This window comes from Hylobates moloch, unplaced genomic scaffold (genome assembly GCF_009828535.3).
Source record: "Hylobates moloch isolate HMO894 unplaced genomic scaffold, HMol_V3 SCAFFOLD_23, whole genome shotgun sequence".
Lineage (NCBI taxonomy): Eukaryota > Metazoa > Chordata > Mammalia > Primates > Hylobatidae > Hylobates > Hylobates moloch.
In genome coordinates, this window is record NW_026652298.1 from 41,854,770 (window position 1) to 41,868,368 (window position 13,599).

At 50.7% G+C, this 13,599-nt stretch overlaps 3 protein-coding genes across 3 annotated transcripts in view; 1 reads left to right on the forward strand and 2 right to left on the reverse strand.

Annotated features, from left to right (window-relative positions):
* FAM234A (family with sequence similarity 234 member A) overlaps window positions 1–3,195 on the reverse strand; it is a 35,898-nt gene extending 32,703 nt beyond the window's left edge. The window contains exon 1 of the mRNA XM_032144892.2: window positions 3,136–3,195. The gene's annotated coding sequence lies outside the window, so the exon portion shown is untranslated. The remainder of the gene's footprint in view (window positions 1–3,135) is intronic.
* Window positions 3,196–7,157: 3,962 nt separating this feature from the next.
* On the reverse strand, window positions 7,158–7,607 carry LOC116462422 (renal cancer differentiation gene 1 protein-like). The gene has a single exon (XM_032754098.2). The coding sequence runs from the start codon at window positions 7,497–7,499 to the stop codon at window positions 7,158–7,160; it is 342 nt and encodes a 113-aa protein (XP_032609989.1). The 5' UTR covers window positions 7,500–7,607.
* A 1,891-nt stretch (window positions 7,608–9,498) lies between these two features.
* The window catches only part of LUC7L (LUC7 like), a 42,515-nt gene continuing 38,414 nt past the window's right edge, over window positions 9,499–13,599 (forward strand). Inside the window, 3 exon segments of the mRNA XM_032144903.2 lie at window positions 9,499–9,675; window positions 11,620–11,714; window positions 13,374–13,392. Of these exon segments, the coding sequence (XP_032000794.2) occupies window positions 9,615–9,675; window positions 11,620–11,714; window positions 13,374–13,392 (175 nt within the window). The 5' untranslated portion in view covers window positions 9,499–9,614.

A 13,599-nucleotide genomic window follows, 5' to 3' on the forward strand; every position in this document is an offset into this window, starting at 1 on the left:
CCCAGGCTGGAGTGCAGTGACGTGATCTTGGTTCATTCCGCCTCCCTGGTCCAGCTATTCTCTTGCCTCAGCCTCTGGAGGAGCTGTGACTACGAGCATGCACTACCACGCCCAGCTAATTTTTTTATTTTTTTTTAATTTTTATTTATTTATTTATTTATTTTTTGAGAAGGAGTCTCGCTCTTTCGCCCAGGCCGGAGTGCAGTGGCACTATCTTGGCTCACTGCAAGCTCTGCCTCCCGGGTTCACGCCATTCTCCTGCCTCAGCCTCCCAAGTAGCTGGGACTACAGGCGCCCGCCACCGCGCCCGGCTAATTTTTTGTATTTTTAGTAGAGACGGGGTTTCACCGTGTTAGCCAGGATGGTCTTGATCTCCTGACCTCGTGATCCGCCCGCCTCGGCCTCCCAAAGTCCTGGGATTACAGGCGTGAGGCACTGCGCCCGGCCTATTTATTTTTTTTGAGACAGAGTCTCGCTATGTCGCCAAAGTGTAGTGGCGCGATCTCGGCTTACTGCAGCCTCTGCCTCCTGGGTTCAAGCGATTATCCTGCCTCAGCCTCCCAAGTAGCTGGGATTACAGGTGTGCACCACCACGCCCAGCTAATTTTTATATTTTTAGTAGAGACGGGATTTCACCATGTTGGACAGGATGGTCTCTATCTCTTGACCTAGTGATCCGCCTACCCCAGCCTCCCAAAGTGCTAGGATTACAGGCATGAGCCACTGTGACCACCCAAAAAAAATTTTTTTAAGAAAAATAAATATGGTGGCACATGCCTGTAGTCCCAGATACTCAGGAGCGTGAAGCAAAAGGAAAAAAAGAGGGCCAGGTGCGGTGGCTCACACCCGTAATCCCAGCAGTTTGGGAGGCGGAGGCGGGTGGATCACCTGAGGTCAGGAGTTTGAGACTGGCCTGGCCAACCTGGTGAAACCCCTCTCTACTAAAAATACAAAAAAAAAATTAGCTGAGTGTGGTGGCGGGCGCCTGTAATCCCAGCTACTTGGGAGGCTGAGTGGGGAGAATCACTTGAATCCGGGAGGCAAAGGTTGCAGTGAGCTGAGATCCCTTCTACTCGGAGAGGCTGAGGCAGGAGAATGGCATGAACCCGGGAGGCGGAGCTTGCAGTGAGCCGAGATTGCGCCACTGCACTCCAGCCTGGTTGAGACGGAGTCTCACTCTGTCACCCAGGCTGGAGTGCAGTGGCGCAATCTCGGCTCACTGCAAGCTCCGCCTCCCGGGTTCATGCCATTCTCCTGCCTCAGCCTCTCCGAGTAGCTGGGACTACAGGCGCCCGCCACCATGCCCGGCTAATTTTTTGTATTTTTAGAAGAGACGGGGTTTCACCGTGGTCTCGATCTCCTGACCTCGTGATCCACCCGCCTCGGCCTCCCAAAGTGCTGAGATTACAAGCGCGAGCCACCACGCCCGGCCTGCAGTGAGCTGAGATCTTTCCACTGCACTCCAGCCTGGGCAACAAGAGAGAAACTCCGTCTCAAGGAAAAGAAAAAAAGAAAAAAAAAAAAAAGACGGAATCCTCCACCATTTCTAAATCCTGATGATCTCATTCAAGCCCTTGACCCCATCTTATTTCTGGTTCCTTGGACTTCCCAGAGCGAAAGCCAATGGAACGCTTCCATAGCGTGAACTAGTTTCAATATGTTCTCCACACTTGATGCCAAAAGCATCCCAATCAGTGCGGCAAGGACTCAGAAAACTGGTAAAATGCCCAAATCCATGTCCACTTGAAGTCAGGGTCATTCTCATTATTTCCTCCTCTCCTGCTCTGCACTTACTCCTTTTTTTTTTTTTTTGAGATGAAGTCTTGCTCTTGTTACCCAGGCTAGAGTGCAATGGCGCGCGATCTCGGCTCACCGCAACTTCCCCTCCCAGGTTCAAGCGCTTCTCCTGCCTCAACCTCCCGAGTAGCTGGGATTACAGGCACCTGCCACCACACTCGGCTAATTTTCTTATTTTTAGTAGAGACGGGATTTCACCATGTTGGCCATGCTGCTCTCCAACTCCTGACCTCAGGTGATCTGCCTGCCTCGGCCTCCCAAAGTGCTGGGACACAGGCGTGAGCCACCGCGCCGGCCCAGCAAGCTCTGTTTTTTTAATCTAATTTACTATCTGTATCCTCCAGTAGAATAGAAGCTCCTTGAGGACAGGAAGTTCTTTTGTTGAGTACTATATCCTTAGCTCCTACAACCATCCCTGGTTCCCAGCAGACACTCGGAGATTATTTGTTGAGTTATTCTGCTCTAATTGAATGCAGACTGAAATTGCAATAAAGGAAGTAGCGTGATCTGATGCCGGCGCCGTAAAGACACCGGCAGCCAGTACATGGAAGGGAGCGCATCACAGCCTCCTCAGCTGGAATCACAAGGTCTAGAACCCGAGAGTAAACGAAATTGCCTACCCTGATAACCTATCAGTCTGTCCAAGGGCAAACTCTCTCCTTGACAACTCTCGGCCAACCAACGTAGGGGAGAGCCAGGAACGCTGATCACAGTGTTTTCTTCCCTTCTAGCATCTGTTTTGTGTTCTACGCCTCAGTCCCTCCCACAGACGAGCAACCTCGGCTGCGCTCGGGGCGCTTTCCCGGGGTGCCGGACGGACAAGCTTGCAGACAGCGTCCTGAGAGAGGACACGCCTCTCTGATCCCCGTGAGGCTTCTCATCCACATTCTTCCACCATAAAAAAACACTCTCAGGCAACCCGGGCGGCACCAAGAGCGAAAGCGGCCACGGCCGGCTCACCTACGCGGCGCCACGGAGGGGAGCTCCCTGCCGGGAGGTAAAACCCCGCTTTGAGGAACACTGGGGCTTGTTCTGAACGCCACTGAAACCCAGGCTGCGGCAATGGGGGAAACCCGAAAGAATCAGCCTCCAGAGGCGCTGCTGCCGACCCGCTGAGGGACCTGGGGTCCCGCCGCAGCCTCCCGGCCCGCACCCGACTCCTGGAAGGCGGAGGAGCTGGGCGGCAGCACGGGCGGGGCGGGGTCCTCCGGGGGCCGAGGGACTGGGGAACCCGGGTGCCGGGGTCGCCGAGGCAGGGGGACCGCGTCCCAGAGCGAAGGGGAGGCCTGCGGCGCCCCTGCGGCGAGCACGCGCGAGGACGAGGCCGCGCTCACTCACCTGCCGCCGCGCCCTCTCACCCGCCCGCGCCGCTGGCCCCGCCCCCTGGCGTCACTTCCGACCAGCAGGGCGGGCCGGGCCGGAAATGCGCGGGCTCGGACCCCGCCCCGCTGCCAGGCTTTGGTTGCTCAGCAACGCGTATGGTGGGCGCTGCCTCCGCCGGGAACTTGGCCGTGTCCTGTTTGTCGCTGTCGCAATGGATGCTGAACGTCCTCGCCCCTCTTCGTTCCCGTCCTCCCTCCGTCCTCGCTCCTCTGCGTCCTCTTTCCCCTCCTTCCCTGCGTCCTCGCTCCCCTCCCCGTCCTCTCCCGACTTTGTCCTCTTCCCGCCTTCTTTCTCGACGTCGACCCCCGATCTCCGTCCTCGCCCCCGCCTCCGGGTGCTCCCCCCAGTGTTTCTCCTCTTTGACCACTAGGAGAATTGCTGGCACTGAGGATGCGAATTTTCGGCCATGAAATATTGTGCCAGGGCCGGGGGCGGTGGCTCACTCCTGTAATCCCAGCACTTTGGGAGGCCTAGGCGGGTGGATCACGAGATCAGGAGATCGAGACCATCCTGGCCAACACGGTGAAACCCCGTCTCTACTAAAAATACAAAAAATCAGCCGGGCGCGGTGGCGGGCGCCTGTAGTCCCAGCTGCTGGGGAGGTTGAGGCAGGAGAATGGCGTGAACCCAGGAGGCGGAGGTTACAGTGAGCCGAGACTGTGCCACTGCACTCCGGCCTGTGCAACAGACCCAGGCCCTGTATCCAAAAAAAAAAAAAAAAAAAAAAAAGGCCAGGGGCTCATGCCTGTAATCCCAGCACTTTGGGATGCCGAGGCAGGTGGATCACCTGAGGTCTGGAGTTCAAGACCAGCCTGACCAACATGTAGAAACCCAATCTCTACTAAAAATACAAAATTAGCCGGACTTGGTGGTGCATGCTTGTAATCCTAGCTACTCGGGAGGGTGAGGCAGGAGAGTTGCTTCAACCTGGGAGGCAGAGGTTGCAGTGAACTGAGATCTCACCGTTGAACTCCCGGCTGGGCAACTAGAGTGAAACTCCGTATCAGCAAAAAAAAAAAAAAAAAAGATGGGGTCTCCCTCTGTCCCTCAGGCTCAAGTGCAGTGGCGGGATCATAGCTTACTGCAACCTCTGCTTCCCGGGCACAAGTGATCTTCTCACCTCAGCCTCCGGAGTAGCTAGGACTACAGCTGTAAGCCACCATGCCCAGCTAATTTTTTTACTTTTTTGTAGAGATGGGGTTTTGCCATATTAACCAGGCTGGTCTTGAACTCCTGGACTCAAGTGATCTCCTGCTTTGGCCTCCCAAAGTGCTGGGATTTCAAGCATGAGCCACTGTGCCTGGCAGTTGTCTGATTTCTAATAACTGTGGCAGTTTGGTAGGTGCGTAATTCAGATGATTTAACTGCTTTGTTCAAATGGCCAATTGGAAGCAAAGTCATGCCTTAAAACATTATTTAAAACTTGTCAGCCGGGCACAGTGGCTCATGCCTATAATCCCAGCACTTTGGGAGGCCGAGGCGGGCGGATCTCAAGGTCAGGAGATCGAGACCATCCTGGCTACCACGGTGAAACCCCATCTCTACTAAAAATACAAGAAAATTAGCCAGGCCTGGTGGCGGGCGCCTGTAGTCCCAGCTACTTGGGAGGGTGAGGCAGGAGAATGGTGTGAACCTGGGAGGCAGAGCTTGCAGTGAGCCAAGATCACACCACTGCACTCCAGCCTGGGTGACAGAGTGAGACTCCGTCTCAAAACAAATGAAAACAAAACTTGTCTTACCGTGTCTGGACTTTTGATGCTTCCAGCCCATGAACAGTCTTTGTTGTATTCTCAGAGTAAGTCTTTTTTTCCCCCTTCCAGGGCAGCAATGATATTAAATTATCATTTGTGAAATGATTTTTTAAAATTTATTTTTTAATTAATTTAATTTTTTTGAGGTGGAGTGTCAAAATAGACCACTCCTGGCCTGTGTGGTTTTTTTTTGTTGTTTTTTTTTTTTTTTGAGACGGAGTCTCCCTCTGTTGCTCAGGCTGGAGTGCAGTGGCACAATGTTGGCTTACTGCAACCTCCGCCTCCTGGGTTCAAGTGATTCTCCTGCCTCAGCCTCCTGAGTAGCTGGGACTACAGGCGTGTGCCACCATGCCAGGCTAGTTTTTTTGTATTTTTAGTAGAGACAGGGTTTCACCATGTTGGCCAGGCTGGTCTTGAACTCCTGACCTCGTCATCCACCCACCTCGGCCTCCCAAAGTGTTGGGATTAACAGGCGTGAGCCACTGTGATCGGCCTATTTTTTTTTTTTTGTTTGGGAGATGGAGTTTTGCTTTTGTTGCCCAGGCTGGAGTGCAATGGCACAATCTCAGCTCACTGCAACCTCTACCTCCGGAGTTCAAGCGATTCTCCTGCCTCAGCCTCCCAAGTAGCTGGGATTACAGGCATGCGTCACCATGCCTGGCTAATTTTGTATTTTTAGTAGAGATAGGATTTCTCCATGTTGGTCAGGCTGGCTTCAAACTCCCGACCTCAGGTGATCCACCTGCCTCGGCCTCCCAAAGTGCTGAGATTACAGGCATGAGCCACTGCCCCCAGCCTGGCCTGTTTTTTAAGTTTTAATTTCGTTTTTGAGACAGGGTCTTGTTCTTTTTTTGGCTTGCCCTCCAGCCTGGCCTGTTTTTTAAGTTTTAATTTCGTTTTTGAGACAGGGTCTTGTTCTTTTTTTGGCCTCCCTAAGTGCTGGGATTACAGGTGTGAGCCACCGTGCCTGGCCCAGACGCGGTCTTTTGCCTCACCGCAACCTCCACCTCCTGGGTTCACGCCATTCTCCTGCCTCAGCCTCCCAAGTAGCTGGGACTACAGGCGCCCGCCAACACACCCGGCTAATTTTTTGTATTTTTAGTAGAGACGAGGTTTCACCGTGTTAGCCAGGATGGTCTCGATCTCCTGACCTCGTGATCCGCCCGCCTCGGCCTCCCAAAGTGCTGGGATTACAGGCTTGAGCCACCGCGCCCGGCAGGGTCTTGTTCTTTTGCCCAGGCTGCCGTGCGGGGGTGTGATCACAGTTTACTGCAACCTCAACCACCCAGGCTCAGTCCATCCTCCAACCTCAGCTTCCTAAGTAGCTGGGACTAGAGGCACATGCCACCACACCTGGCCTATATTTATTTATGTATTTTTTGTTGTTGTTGTTGTTTGTTAACTCTTGTATTCAACAAACATTGAGTGTTGTGTTATCCTGTTTTAGGTGCTGGGAATACAGAATAAAGCACAATCATTAGCTGTAGACAACGTAGCCTAATGGAGCTGGATCCACCATTGGCAACCTTAAAGTTACCTCCCTTGGTCCTTAAGATGAACTGCAACTTCAAACTCTGCCATGCTTAGCATCTTGTTGCAAAACAAATAATGGTCCACCTAGTTTGCAACTGGTAGCCCTGTGGCTCTATTAATATTAACCATCTATTGATGAAGTTAGCTTTCATAAAGGATTCTACGAAAGTTCAGAGGCGTAAAGTATTTAAGGACAAACAAGTACTGGTCCGCAACAAAAATAGCATCGGTATTCTGCTTTCACAAAAGCCAAGAAAACCGGCCGGGCGCGGTGGCTCACGCTTGTAATCCCAGCACTTTGGGAGGCCGAGGCGGGCGGATCACGAGGCCAGGAGATCGAGACCACGGTGAAACCCCGTCTCTACTAAAAATACAAAAAAATTAGCCGGGCTTGGTGGCGGGCGCCTGTAGTCCCAGCTACTCGGAGAGGCTGAGGCAGGAGAATGGCTTGAACCCGGGAGGCGGAGCTTGCAGTGAGCCGAGATCGCGCCACTGCACTCCAGCCTGGGCGACAGAGCGAGACTCCGTGTCAAAAAAAAAAAAAAAAAAAGCCAAGAAAACCAATAAAAAATTAATCCTGCGTATATACACAACTGCTGGACAGAGGTCATCCTATACGTCTGGTACATGTACAAATATGACATAAGAAGTATGAATTATTGCAGTCATTGTTAAACAACGAAGTATGCCAAATTAGTCATCAGGTTTCAAAGAATCATAGCGTTCTTTCAAGAGGTCCCGCCACGTTTTAAGGAAACGTGCCTTTTCTGGACATTTGAAGGCAAGTTCTTCCACTTGAGCTGATATTGCAGATGTGGCTTCAAGAAGTTTGGTTAATGAAAAGGCTGCGTCTCGGATCTGCAGCTCCACTTCCGCCAGCGGGTCCACCGTTCGGCCTCTGCTGCTGCTCGGAACTGGCCAGCCCAAACTCACTGGGCTGCCCGGGGAAGATGCTGCAGAGGCGTCTGAAGAGGAGGGAGAAGGAGGCAGCGGCGGGGACAGCGAAGAAACCTGCAACTTCTCAGGGTCGGCCATGGGGAAGGGCTAGGACCGCGGAATTCGAACCGAGCAGCCCAACCGACACCCTATTTATTTATTTTAAATAGAGAGCAGGGGCCTGGCGTTGTGGCTCACAGCTGTAATCCCAGGACTTTGGGAGGCTGAGGTGGGCGGATCACCTGAGGTTAGGAGTTTCAGAACAGCCTGGCCAACATGGCAAAACCCCGTCTCTACAAAAGTACAAAAAAAAAGTTAGCCGGGCATGATGGCGGGTGCCTGTAATCCCAGCTACTGGGGAGACTGAGGCAGGAGAATCGCTTGAACCCCGGAGTCAGAGGATGCAGGGAGCCGAGATCGCGCCACTGCACTCCAGGCGGGGCTACAGAGGGAGACTCCGTCTCAAAAAAAAAAAAAAAAAAAAAAAATACGGCCGGGTACGGTGGCTCACGTCTGTAATCTCAGAACTTTGGGAGGCCGAGGCAGGCAGATCACAAGGTCAGGAGTTCAAGACCAGCCTGGCCAATATGGCACAACACCCTGTCTACCGAAAATACAAAAATCAGCTGGGCGTGGTGGCTGGCACCTGTAGTCCCAGCTACTTGAGGTCAAGACTTTGAGACCAGCCTGGCCGGCATGGTGAAACCCCGTCTCTACTTAACATTCAAAAATTAGCAGGAGGGGGTGGCTGACGCCTGAAATTCCAGCTACTGGGGAGACTGAGGCAGGAGAATCGCTTCAACCCGGGAGGCGGAGCTTACAGTGAGCCGAGATCGCGCCACTGCACTCCAGCCTGAGTGACAGAGCAAGACTCCGTCTCAAAAAAAAAAAAACAAAAAAAAACAAATAAAAAATAAAGGCCAGGCGCGGTGGCTCATGCCTGTAATCCCAGCACTTTGGGAGGCTGAGGCAGGAGAATCGCTTGAACTCAGGAGGCGGAAGTTGCGGTGAGCCAAGATCACGCCATTGCACTCAGCCTGGGCGAAACTCCGTCTCAAGAATAAATAAATAAATAATAGAGGTTTAATATAATAGAAGTATATGCCAGACTATGCACACATAAGTGCATGCTATAATTCTATTATCACATAAAGTAATTGCTTACATATGCCTTTTTTTAGTCCCTGGGACGGTAGACCATGAGCTCACAGAAGGACGACCACGAGGTTGTAATCATAGAACCTAATATTAATGCTATGACTGATGGCCAAACATGGTGGTTCACACCAGTAATCCCAATACTTTGCCGGGCTGAGGAGGGAGGATAAGGAGACGGGGAGGTCGAGGCTGCAGTGAGCGGTAATCGCGCCACTGCACTCCATCCTGGGCGACGGAGCAAGACCCTCGCTCAAAATAAATAAAATTCCATGCTTTATTTAACTTTCACAAAAATCATATGAGGGGCACGTTTAGAATCCTCATTTCACAGATTTAAAAAAACGAGCGGGCCGGGCGCGGTGGCTCACGCTTGTAATCCCAGCACTTTGGGAGGCCGAGGCGGGCGGATCACGAGGTCAGGAGATCGAGACCACGGTGAAACCCTGTCTCTACTAAAAATACAAAAAATTAGCCGGGCGCGGTGGCGGGCGCCTGTAGTCCCAGCTACTCGGAGAGGCTGAGGCAGGAGAATGGCGTGAACCCGGGAGGCGGAGCTTGCAGTGAGCCGAGATTGCGTCACTGCACTCCAGCCTGGGCGACAGAGCGAGACTCCGTCTCAAAAAAAAAAAAAAACAAAAAACAAAAAACGAGCGTCGGGGAGCTAAATAATATGCCCACGGTTTCATGGCTAGCTTAGAAAAAGCACGGATTTATCTTGTTTTTGATTGACTGTATTTCATTTTATCGTAGCTTACCCTTCGTAGAGACTCGTTTGAGTTCCTGGGGGTCTAGAGTAAAATCAGGGTTGGGATTTTGGTTCCGCCGTTGGACAACTTGCGACCACTCAGAACCTAGGCCTCCCTAAGCACCCACCCCAGAAACTACATTTCCCAGCAAGGCGTGCGCCGGCGCCGTCGTACTTCCTCCCGGCGTCCCCCGCGGCGGGAAAGAGCCGAGTGGGCTCGAGGCCGACGCGACCATCATTTGTCGACGCCGCTGCCACTGCCTGCCTGAGAGAAGCCGTTGCGGCCGACCCCGTCGCCTCCGCCGGCTACTATGTCCGCCCAGGCGCAGATGCGGGCCCTGCTGGACCAGCTCATGGGCACGGCTCGGGACGGTGAGTCAGAGCGGTCAACCAGGCGAGGGTCTGGGGTGGGAGTGAGGCGAGGCCGCCGGGCGGCCTGAGGCGGGGGCCGCGATCGTCTGCGCCTGCGCCTGCGCGGGGCACCGCTCCTCCTCCCCCGCGCGCCGACCGCAGGCGCCGGGCCTTTGTCTAAGGCGGTTCGTCTCTGAGGCGGCCGTGGGTCCAGGTCGGGCTCCTCTCTCGGAGTCTGCGCCATGGATGGGGCTTCAGCCTCCTTCCTATTTACCGTCCTGCTCCTTCCTCCCCGGCGGGCGCCGCGGCTCCGTGCCCCTCCGCGAACTGTGGAGCCGGCGGAGGGCTGGAATCAACGTGGCCTCCAGGTCGCTGGCAGCCGGGTGGCAGAACTCTTCCGAGGCTCCTTGGGAAGAAGCTACACCCGAGGGAGCCGGATGGGCCTCGAAACCCTGGCCCGCTGTGGTTCTGTACCATTGCAAGGGGAGCCGTAAACTGAGCTTTTCTAACGTGGGTTTCTGCCGAGTACTTCTCCAGCTGCCCCCTTCCCCCCAGCACACAGGAGAGCCTCTGTGTAGCCAGCGCTTGACAGTCGTTAGGTAGGTTGTACTGTGTAGGGAGGGGCTCCAGATCGTGATGGTTGTCACAGGAGAAAGCGGTTGCATCTTTGCAAAACTGTATACCTGCTGTGGTTTGTGTTTTCTTTTCTGCTGAGTAATGAAGTTGTAAGTTCACACTGGCACATTCTCAGGGCTGTGCAGATTATTTGCACTTTATTTCATAGGTGAATAAGTGCTTTTTAGCTTTCTTTGTATATTGAGTTGCTTTTGAATTGCTTCCCATATTTTTATTTCATACAAACTGAACAATTGTGGCCCCTCTATTTTATTTATAAAGGTTCAGTGTATCTTTGCCTGCCTACATCAATCTGCAAGGGAGTTGCAGAAAGCCTCATGTTCATCGAGCCGTGAGTCACAACCAATTTCTAAGCTGTTATAACAAAAAAGTGTTTGCTTTTTTTCACAAGTAACTTTAAAAGTGTAGTTTAGAAAGAAAACATTTTCAATAAAAAGACACTACATTAATCCTGGATGCTTGCAAATCCTAAAATATATTCCTCCTCTAGCGTTGCACAGCTCTGTGTTGTATACACAGACTAGCTTTAAAATTTGTCACATACCACTTTACCTTTACTTTTATGTATCATTCCCCCGACTTCCTTACTGCAGGTGTGGGCAAGAAAACTTTTCCTTTAACACTTTTCAACAGCGGGCATAAAATTCTGCAGCTGAGGTCTTGAAGAATGCAGATGGGTACAGTATGTGTTGGAGCTCACAGTGTGTATTGACTAACCTAGTTCCTTTTTTGCTTTTTTTGGTATTGTCTTGTTAAAAGTGACTCCCAGGTAGCAACTCTCTTTTTTAAGGGTGGGAACGAAAGGGACATAGGAAGAATAGATCGAGATTATTTAACAGTCTTCGATAGAGTTTGAAAGCTTTCTTCTTCATTCAGTTTTAGGCAAAATACTGCCTCTGCATTTGTTCATAACAAAAAGATTAGGTTAATAAGTAGCTTTTGTTGGTGGCAGTTACCAGCTCTATAAGTCACCCTTGGTGGTTCATGGACCTCTGATTAGCTTGGGTTTTGGAATCTCATTACCACATGTATATGTGGAGCCAATGACCTTTTGGTGCTCAGCTGTTTACGTCTGACTCCTTGACTTCTTTGGTACAATGATGGAGTCAGATCTCATTAAGTGTGATTCTTCATGATATAATTAGTCTCAAAAAAACGTGTATTCCACTCCAGTTGTAAATATCTTTAGATCAGCTTTTCACTGTATTTGATGGGGAGAACACAGACATGATAGTCTGCAAATCATCCAGGTGAATTGTTATACTAGTTTTTTTTTTTTGTGGTTAATGTGATAATATTGTCTTATTTAAAACCACAAATGAATTTCAGGAGACGAAACCAGACAGAGGGTCAAGTTTACAGATGACCGTGTCTGCAAGAGTCACCTTCTGGACTGCTGCCCTCATGACATCCTGGCTGGGACGGTAGGTGCATTTTGGGGGACCTCATGGAACACTCTGACGTGAGTGCTGTATAGGCAGTGATGGTTTTTCTGTGTTGAATTTTGTTTTAACTTAAATCTCTTTTTCTCTAATCCTCCACTCGTATGTACGTATGCACGCATGCGGTGGAGTCTCACTCTGTGCTGTCCAGGCTGAAGTGCAATGGTGTGATCGCACCTCGCTGCAGCCTCGAACTCCTGGGCTCCAGCGATCCTACCATCTCAGCCTCTTGAGCAGCTGGGACTACAGGCATGAGCCACTGCTCCTTGCTCAATCCTCCACTCTTTAACAGGCAGAAATCCCTGATGCCCTTAAAATGATAGATTCTATTCATTTGGTAGGATTTTATATTATGGAACAAATTTCACTGTTACAAAATTCTGTCTGTAAAGTTACCAGATTTTTTTGTAAAGTCATTTATACTGAGATATTCACAACTAAATAGGGCAAGTATTCTAATTTGGCTGTAGCAAAAAATATGCTTTAGGTCAGCCTGAAGTTCTTTGGAGATTCTGTGTGGGTTTGTTTGACCTCAAGTTGATTGTGTGGAAGACTTTTGATCTAGCAAGGTACATTTTCTTCCCCAAATTCTTTGGCTTTTAAAAATCAGTTGAGGATACATTGATTTTGTAGTTTTGTGTTGTGCCACCCTTTCAAGAAATTAACATGCTATCTAATGAATATAGAACCCTACAATTTTAAGTTCACTTCAGATGAACAAAACAGATAAACGTGTTTAATGTGCATTTATTCGAAGTAAGAATTTGAAAAGACTGAATAGTGGAAGATCATCCGTGGTGATTAAGCCACTGAGAGAAAAGGAGTCCTGTAGAGACCACCCCTGTTTTAAGATTTCACAGCCACCTCACGGGGGGTTAAAAACTACCCTCTCGGTTGGGCGCGGTGGCTCACGCTTGTAATCCCAGCACTTTGGGAGGCCGAGGTGGGCGGATCACGAGGTCAGGAGATCGAGACCACGGTGAAACCCCGTCTCTACTAAAAATACAAAAAATTAGCCGGGCGTGGTGGCGGGCGCCTGTAGTCCCAGCTACTCGGAGAGGCTGAGGCAGGAGAATGGCGTGAACCCGGGAGGCGGAGCTTGCAGTGAGCCGAGATCGCACCACTGCACTCCAGCCTGGGTGACAGAGCGAGACTCCGTCTCAAAAAAAAAATAAAAAAATAAAAACTACCCTCTCATTTTAAGAATGGAACGTGCATATGTTAGAGGATGTTTTCTTCATGATGAATCATTGCTTTTATTAGGGAGGAGCACCTCCTGGAAAACCGCTCAGATGTATTAAATCATCTCAAGCTGACTTTTCTGACAGCAAATGCGAAATGAATGCCAAACCTTGTGCCTCTGTTCCTTGGGGTGTTGTCTGCTGTTTGGCCTGGGGTGGGAAAACGTTACTGTTTGCTGCAGATTGTTGTGAGTACTGAGGTCAATACAGATTAATGATTTCAACTCGTCAAAGGCAGTTTCACTGTAGGGTATTTTCATAGGATGCACAACTTGGAATTCTTGATAAACCCATAGTGAAGGAAGTCAGAGGGAGCAGATAGATGTGCACTCTCAGGAAGATTTCAACCATGTTTTCCTTGGCCAGACACTGTGTAGCATAGCTGCAGAATACTGGTGAGAAAAATAATCTGAGTGAGTGTTTCTTTTCTTTTTTTTTTTTTGAGACAGAATTTCAAGCTGGGCGTGGTGGCTCACGCCTGTAATCCCAGCACTTTGGGAGGCTCAGGTGGGCGGATCACCTGAGGTTGGGAGTTTAAGACCAGCCTGACCAACATAGAGAAACCCGGTCTCTATTAAAATACAAAATTAGCTGGGCGTGGTGGTCCATGCCTGTAATTCCAGCTA

Excerpts from the sequence above, each read along its gene's own strand:
- LOC116462422 (XM_032754098.2), bottom strand. The coding sequence starts at position 7,499 with ATGGCCGACCCTGAGAAGTTGCAGGTTTCTTCGCTGTCCCCGCCGCTG.